General features: G+C 39.9%; 1 protein-coding gene across 1 annotated transcript; it reads right to left on the reverse strand.

The window, feature by feature from the left end:
* Positions 1-451: 451 nt before the first annotated feature.
* LOC111339251 (acid sphingomyelinase-like phosphodiesterase 3b) lies at positions 452-8,592 on the reverse strand. Its single transcript, XM_088724667.1, has 8 exons — positions 8,533-8,592; positions 8,231-8,452; positions 7,295-7,514; positions 6,200-6,441; positions 5,502-5,665; positions 5,111-5,291; positions 2,572-2,699; positions 452-1,751 (listed from the first exon to the last, which is right to left on the reverse strand). Exons 2-8 carry the CDS (start codon positions 8,292-8,294, stop codon positions 1,365-1,367), a joined length of 1,386 nt encoding a protein of 461 aa, XP_088580793.1. The 5' UTR covers positions 8,295-8,452; positions 8,533-8,592; the 3' UTR covers positions 452-1,364.
* Between the last annotated feature and the right edge of the window lie 216 nt (positions 8,593-8,808).

Here is an 8,808-nt window from a genome sequence, read left to right on the forward strand (position 1 = left end):
TTCAAGCTCTATTATATTGCAAAAATCTCGGATATGAAAATTACGTTTCAGTAGCACTTTAACGTTCTCTGCAACCTTGGCCATATTGTGAAAGACTTTGCTACAAACCGAAGGTTAGATTTTGGCGCGCACATAAAGCTACGTAAGCGTAAGCGCAAGTTGCTCGACATACCTGCGTGGCCCGTGTGACGAAACAACCTCACGGGATTGGCAAAGTTTCAGTAACAGCATTTGCATTTAAGGATTTAATGAGAAACATCTGCTTAACCCAAACACAAAGAGAGAAATTAAGATACTTTTTCTTGTTATAACTGAGCTTATTCTCAATTGCAAGTAACACAGCTCACAAGGTTTTTCAGGTTCCCATAGTCCTCTTTGTCTTCGGGATAGGGTGTTATTTTCCTTTCATACTTCGGGGATTATCAGTCAACTCATTCAAGCTAAGACAGCATACAATTCAATTTTCTTTATTGTGCTTAGTGCAAAATAGTTCAAAGCTTAGATTGTCATTTTGGCGTTTTCCTTCACATGACTGAAATTGTGGAGGGCATTCTTCGTCATGGACATCGAGGCAAATATATCGACGAGGCCTGAAACCATCACATTGCGGTGGTCTCCTTGGCTTTTTTGAAAAAATTGTTTCTGCTTCTCATGTCTGGAAAATTAACTTAAGATACGGGGGAATGGATGAGAAATGTCTTGTAAAAATTTCCAAGAGCCTCACATCCCCGAATAGACTTCTTATTAATGTCAGCATATACCATACAGGTGAATACTGCTTTTCGCGGGCGTTGATTGGCTAGTTTGGAGGTGATTAGCAAGCGCTATTCACCTACGAGAGGTCAAAGAATCAAAAGCGCGCGTCCAGAGTTTAATTTACGACCATTTTCGGTATATTCACCTCCACCTCGGTGAATAATTTTATATCATAATAATCTCTTATAATGTGTAGCGCATATTTGGTTATCTCGACTTTAAGAGGCAACCATTAAATTCAGTCACATCTCACGATTTGGAACTGTTTGGTAACCATCATGGCAAGAATATCTAAAAAATTTATTACACAAAGAAAAATCCTGAATTAGCATTTTCATTTGAATTTAGGGATCAAAGAACGTACTGTAATCAAGCTTCACATAAATGCTGGACGAAACTGTCGTGAAATCCTAATCAGTAAAGCATAAACATAACTTATGATTTATTAAGCTGGAGCCAAAATTCAGAACAACACACAAAAAAGCAGAAGAAAAACCAATACAATAACAAGGGACAAGCAATGTAAATTATGCCTACTCAGAATGCCTCCTTCTCCACTATAAGCAACATGATTACGTCAATAAAATACGCTTACTCCCTGATCAGCACTAATTCTTTGAAATTATTACAGAAAGTGACCATAAAACAAGAATTGCGACATAGACCGAGACTGTTGCAGCCTTCAAAGGAGATGAACTTGTGGAAGGCGATACACAGACATCATACTTATCAAAGTCAACTTCTGTAATGCCACAAATTTGTGCTGTTTTGCATTCCTCGTCGCACTGTTCACCACCAGCGCTAACAGAGTTGTACAAGTAATACTTGACAAAGTTGGAGCTGCCTTGAGTTTTGAACGTTTCAACCAGCGAATGAAGAGACTTCGGGCTTACATCTGGAATGCGGAAGGCTTCAGTGATTTTGTATTCTAGTACCCAGTCCGGTTCGGACATCGTGTTGGCCAGTGTTAGGTTGGTAAAGTACTGCCAAACATCCTTGTCAAGATAAAAACGAAACGACCAACGTCGAGGTAAGCTATTTCAATAACATTTGAAGCGATCTCGTGCTGAAAATGTATCAAAAGAGCGTCGACTGCTCAAACCCAGTGCAGTCTCCACTACGCGATTAAAGAGGCAATTAATTTATTCTGAAAACAAATTAGAAAAAAGTAACGTAAAAAGGTAGCGATTGGGTCAGAGAGCGGTAAAGGGGTAAGACTTCGGTTAATTTCTGCCTGGGTTTCATTTTGACCGATAAAAATAGTCTAAAGCCTACTTTTAGGGGGGTGGGGTGAATGAGGGGAGGGCTTAATTCAGCCTTAGATCCCTCATTCAAAATGAAGGAAGTAAAGGCAAGCTTTGGGTGGGTACATGATTCTTCAAGGAGCCACTTCACGGCGTGGTAAGGTGCATCTTTTCAAACGCTGGTCAAAAAAATATGATGAAACTGAAGGACATCGCAAGGTGAAGAGAACTTGGAAACAACGGAAAGAAGTAACCATAGGGACGATGGACAAAAAAGAAACGAGGATAGATAACTCGAGGAGCCGGGACACACTGGAGGGTATCAAAAGATTCCAAACAAATTCAGCCCAAGTTTATATTCAAGATAAAAAGCTTAAACGTAATCTCTTGTTCTTTAATAGTGTCGTAGCCTTAGACCCTTTGTGGAAAGAAGAGCGTCCATTTTGCTACGCCAGGAAATCCGTTTGGTGTAGTCCACTCGACTTACAAGCCACTATTTACATAAAAGCTAATGCTCACAGGGCTCTGATGTAGGTGATCACTATTTCAAAAGGTGTGCTTTGCTTATTACCTTAACGTTCATGGTGCTTCTGTCATACTTATAAAGCCGAATGCCAGGATTATTGTAGCCAACAGTGGGTAGCACTGTCTTCCAAGGCGTTACTGCAGGGCACAAGAAAATGGAACTTGTAGGAATTCCTGAGGAGGAAACGTAGATTTTGCATTAAAGCGAAGTTAAAAAACAAAACAATAACAAAAAAAGTAGAAAAAAAAAGTTTGGAGTAAACAAATTATTAGTCGCAATGAAAACTGGAATCTCATTTCAAGGGGTGATTGCCAGGATCCCATCTGCACTCCTTTAACATTATACATTGAATTTTTTTCTCAGTTTTGAACTGTAAGCCCAATTGATGCGACCCTCGCAAAAGGAAACAAACACAGATAAAAACACAACAAAAGTGGTTGGATAAACGCTCATTTATTCTTGAAAGCAGGTTACAAATACACAACATTACAAGCTAAAATATTAGAGCATTTCAGAAAATATTCTGAGAAGAGATATCAAAAATTCAACATTGTGCAACAGAAAATACATTATATACAATGAAAATATATGAAGTTCATATATTTTGAACTGCTGTATTAGATACATAATGCCAGTCTCATATATTCGAAATTTATGTTTCCGAAACTTTTCTTCCATGGAAAATATTTTGCTTCCAAGCCACCAGGGTAAGGCCAACAGCTAAGAACCTCAGAAGTTTTGAAACATGAGAAGCCATTTGTACCATGCTCATTTGAAAAAATCTAAATTCTGGGTTGCACTGGTGTCCGCGTCGACCATTGACTGGCCATGCTTTACATTTTGTAGAACTGACGTATCTACTAAGTTTATCTCTAATGCGAGGATCGTGCAACATACGTAAGTTTAACTGTCTAACCCATGTCAAGGTTTACGGCCGAGGTTTACAGCCTACAAATACAGGTTACAAATACACAACATTACGAGCTAAAATATTAGAGCATTTCGGAAAATATTCTGAGAAGAGATATCAAACATTCAACATTGTGCAACAGAAAATACATTCAATGCCAGTCTCATATATTCGAAATTTATGTTTCCGAAACTTTTCTTCCCTGGAAAATACATGTCATGGTTTACAGCTGAGGTTTATCGGATATTTACAAGTTAAATTTGCATTTATGTTAGAGCCAATAGAGTCTAAAAAACATGGTTTAATGTAATTTGAGGAGCAAAATGACGAAATAATAATGTTAACCTTTTTGCATTCAAAGGTGGCCAAAAAGTCACTTCCCGCCATAATATTGATTAATTATTGAGAATAACCAGTTGCTGGCGGTGATATTGTGAAAAGGCGGCTGTTCCCTTGATGACCGATCCTCATAAGAACAAAGCCACCCCCCCCCCCCCCCCGCCACATTAGTTTTGGCTGTGAAATGTTCAGCAGGCAACCGTGGACGATACTCTGAAAATTTTGCCTTAGAGTGAAAGAAAACTTTCCGCCTCCCTAAACCAGCGGCTTGCAGTTCGAATTTTTCAGCCCTTAAAGGAGCTCTGGTCTGACCTTTTAGAGCCAAGCAAAAAAACTCGTGCGTCCAAGTTTCTTTGGGTAGGAAGAACACTCCACGTTGCCTTTGTTTGGACGACCGATGGTTTGGCTGTTGGAAAGTGGACGTGAGGACGGCAGGAGATATCTTGTATGGGCTGTAAATGTTACGAAAGTCGTTTAGAATGGCGTTCGAGGATTGTCTCACTCGCTGTAGTTCTTCACGGGACTCCTTCGCTTCCCCCTCGTTGACCGACTCGGTCAACAAAGTCGTGACTTCTCTCAGAAGCCTTATTGCCTTCTGACTTTTGTTCGCCTTCTCTCCATCTTCAGCTTCTTCATGGTCCCTCTTTCTACCTTCCTCCGCCATTTCCATATAAACCAAGACGTCGGACTTGGTAATTATGAATATAAATTACAAAAGACGGGAGTTTTCCCGTCCCAGGGTTTCTCGTTACTTTCTTACTGCGATGCCCAGTCCATCAGCCGAACATTGTTCAGAGAAGATCGAATTAGAAAACATAATTTAGAAAATCAAAACATAATTTAGCAGGTCATATCGAACAACAGAATGTAAAAATTCGGCTGCAGGGAAGATAAATGTCGAAAATGAAAAATATAATTTAGACAATCAAAACATAATTCGGCAGCGTCCGAATATAATTCAGAGCTACGTAATAACAAAAATCGTATCACAATTATTCAATTTAAAAGAGCCGAACATAATTCCATGCAACGCTGGAACATAATTCTGTAGTTCGGCCAAATGAAATATCAAACATCATAACATCATCTGTTTTCTAATTTTGACCCTAATAACGCTTCATACTCCTAACGCAACTCTAACTTGTTATCAGTTGACTGTTGTGGGGTTGGGGGAGGGGTCGGTACGCAGTCGGTCAGACACGGACTTTAATCTGGAACTTTCCACAGTTTGACTTTGTGCTAATGTTTGAAAACCTCGCTTTCAGCCAGGCCATTGTCGGAAAATATTTAACCAGTGATAAAGAATCTAGCTCATTTTCAGCAGCTGGGTATTACCTTTGCAGTCGTAGAGAATTTTAAAGCTGTCGCAATGCTGATGAGCAAGAAAATGGCCGGTGATGACATCAGCATGCTTCATGATGGCGGCGAGGTAATCTTTGTTGAACTTGGGATAAAACCACTTCTTTCCTGGAGCTCGCTCAAAAGCACCAGGCGGAACATGACCTATAATGAACACCTGAAAAACAATGATTTCCCATATTGATAAAATTAAATGTAGAAAGAAGTTATGCGATTGATCAAAGCAAGGCCGGGAAGAAGAGAGTTGTCGACTGACTTACGAATTGACGGGCTAAATGACTGGCGGACGACGAATTTCTGAAAAATTTACTAAGATGAGAGGAGCTTTGAATATCTTGATAGACAAAGATCTCCGCTGAATACACACCTTCTCGTTATTGCGACTTGCATTAGTGAGCAAAACGTCTAGCCACTCAAACTGGCCGGCAGGATCAGCGATACTCTCTGTTAGCTTGTCGTTTGTATAGTAATACACAGTATTCAGACTGACTAAACGCAAGCCAGGCTTAATGAGAACTGTGTAAAATCCGCCTAAAGAAAAACAGAAACGGTTTTCATTGATTTTCTGTACCTTTAATTATTTCACACTATTGTTCCAGAAAAAACTGATGGTATTCGCAAAATTGCCGCTTCATTTTAGATGACGCTTTTATTGTAAGATGGAAGAACAATCATATCATAGTTTTGTTTGCTTGTTTCGTGGTAGAATAGAGCTTCATTTTTGCATGAAGACAAGCATTGAAATGAAAATGGCTACAATTCTTTCCAATCACGCAATTGGTGCAGATGAGCTCATGGAGAAGCGACAGTTTGAGTGAGAATTAAAAAGCTCTCTTGCGTTACAGAGCACGATAATCTGAGCCTTTTATGGGTGTTCCATATCCATGCTAACAATCGTCTAGAACAAAATAATTCGCTCACATGCATATAGAAGCACTTCCATGGAATAAGAGCTTCTCTGCATTCTATAACACAGACAATTCTACGAAAGGTTCCTAAATTATTTTTATTAAAAAGTGGAAGGATGAGAGCGTCTGTGTCGCTCTACTCGTGAGTACCACTCACCTTCCTTAAAAGTGTTCACCGCATCGTGAGGGAGCCATCGGCTCCATAAATTACCGACTGCCCGGTAAATGTCATTCGGTTTGGGTGGCATCAGGTGCTTCGGATGGTAGTCGTGGTTGCCGAGGGCCGGATAAACCGTCGTGTTTGGAAAAGCAGCGCTTAGTAGGTCGGTTAGGTTCTTTACGGTTTCTATCACTTCTTCTGTACTCAGTTGGCTGTTTGGAACGTGTGGCATGTCATCACTGAGGATCAAAGTACATAAGGGACCCGTCATTACTTTTGGTCAAGGGGGGAAGTGCTCCGGTGGATTTAGGTCGCGTCACAGTAAAATTTTCTTAATTTTCCTCCTTTCCCCTCCCCAAGGCTCTGTAGTATTCTTATGATCCCCCTCATAAGTAGTCAATTTTCTATAGTCCCCCCCCCTTTACACTCTGTTTAGCAACAACTGATCTCCCTTCTGTTCCCCTTGAAACCATGTGACCCCCAAATACTCCACCCCCTCCCTCCTCCCACCTGCGAAAAATAATAACCAGTCCCTAAAAGAGAAATTTAAGAAATTGAAAACTTACAGAACAATATCAAAAACCAACTGCACTATATACGCGTCATTCCTCTGAAAAACGAGGTCGATTTTCTGTCGCCTGTTTACTTGTTTGCGTCAACGACTGAGATCCTGCCACAGGTAAACTTGCAACCGACTACTAATAATGCAATTCCGAAGAGAACTCGAAACTTTCGGAACCTTTCTAAGCGACCACCTTTCATCCCTGATTTTTAAAACACCTCGTTCATCTATCAGGGCGTCTACTTCACAAAATCATTCTGACTTCAATACTGTTTCCTACCGGAAATATCGCTTTTCGAAGTAATCAGCTACAACGTCTTAATGGGGTTATGGCCTTTATGGCTCACGGTTAAAAGTTTGGCGATTTTACGACTAACGATTAATTTCTTACCGTCAAAGTTAACAGAAATATTAATTGTTTTTACTTGTACCAATTTTACGACTAACGGTTAAAATTCGCCCAGCTGCAGAATTTTTTTGCCGTTTTACGGCAAATGGTTAACCCTATTGAGATCCTTTAAATAGCTTACCCTGTCCAAATGATGAAATCTGGATTTGGTTCGATGCTCTTCATTGCATATACTGATGAGTTTATAAGTCTCCAAGGAGAATCGCAAAGATAGTTTCCCCATTTACCAGCGTGGCTAGGAGTCTGGCTGAAAGGGGTCTGGGAATTACATATTTTTCCAGGGTCCGTGGGAGACTGGTACGTTTTGTCATAGTGGAAATCTGTCACTTGCCAAAAACTTCCTGTAAAAGAGACGTGGATAACACAAATATTTATGAGATGTCGTTCCTTTCAGTATTGATTCATCATTTGTGCTGCGTGACTCTAAGTTGGTGTTGCGTGACACTTTCGCTTTGATCGCGATTGTCTTTCCTCTTGTCACTGTATCTGTTTTTACATCCTTTGAGAATCGAATAAAGATATTCTGGATGATCTTACTTGTGCAAAGCTGCTTGCGACAGCTCATTTTCACAAGTCGGTTTCATTTGCCAGAACTGGCGAATTTCAAAATCGATTTATCATTTGATCTAAGCTGACGGATAGAATTGGGAATATTCAAGACAATGCATGATGTCAAAGACGTGATCATTGCTCGAGGGTGAATCTGTCGTTTCATAAATTCGTTAATATTCAATTAAAGCTACCACACCGTGCTACTTTAATTTGTCTCCAACACTGGACCCTTAAAAGTCCTCTAAAGGTAAAATGTCTACACATGTCCCTAAATAACCAAGTTCGTACAGACTCGCGCGCGGTTGCAGATTGATTGCTAAGTGTTTATTCGACTACAAATAGGACAGCAAGATCCAAATTTCAATTAGACTGAATGATCTGCTTCTTACGATTGAATGCCGTCTGATAAATTTTATGCAGTGTGAATACCAGAAAATTACAGTGTAATTAATGTCTATTATATAGTTTAAATCAAATACAATACTTAGCAAAACATGGTGGTTACCTTTCTCCAGTAAGACAGGCTTAAACAGAGAAAACAACACTACAATGAGTAGCACCTTCTCCATGGTTTTCACCAATAAAAAACGTTGCAACTTATCTTTCGCACTTCCGCTTCGGATGGCCTGATTGTGCTTGCTTTGACGAGCCCTCCGCTGTTGTGATGATTATAAATTCACATCCGGCACTACTTGTTGTTTCTGTTCACCGTCCGTCTCGCCAATGACTGAAATCAATTTCGTGAAAAATCAACCACTAATTGTGTTTCGGGTTCGTTTCTTCGAGTCTTAGACGTCTGATACCTACTTTTCGTTTAATCTAGAACGTCATCGATTGGGTTTGAGTAACGTAGGCGTACCAGTAGCCGCTGTCTGGTTTCGTCACACAATACTTAAGGAGAGGGTGTATTCATCGCGTGACTAAACACCGGCCAAGAGTAGATTTTTTAAGCCGTCTATCAGAGTTCTATAGGGTTAACGAATCAGCTATTAAAGGTTTGCTTTAACAAAAAATATCTGGATATTTCTATGTAGGAGGCGTTTTCGTGTTTTCTCCTTTCTTTATTTAAAGTAATGACATCAA

This window comes from Stylophora pistillata, chromosome 6 (assembly GCF_964205215.1).
Source record: "Stylophora pistillata chromosome 6, jaStyPist1.2, whole genome shotgun sequence".
Classification (NCBI taxonomy): Eukaryota; Metazoa; Cnidaria; class Anthozoa; order Scleractinia; family Pocilloporidae; genus Stylophora; species Stylophora pistillata.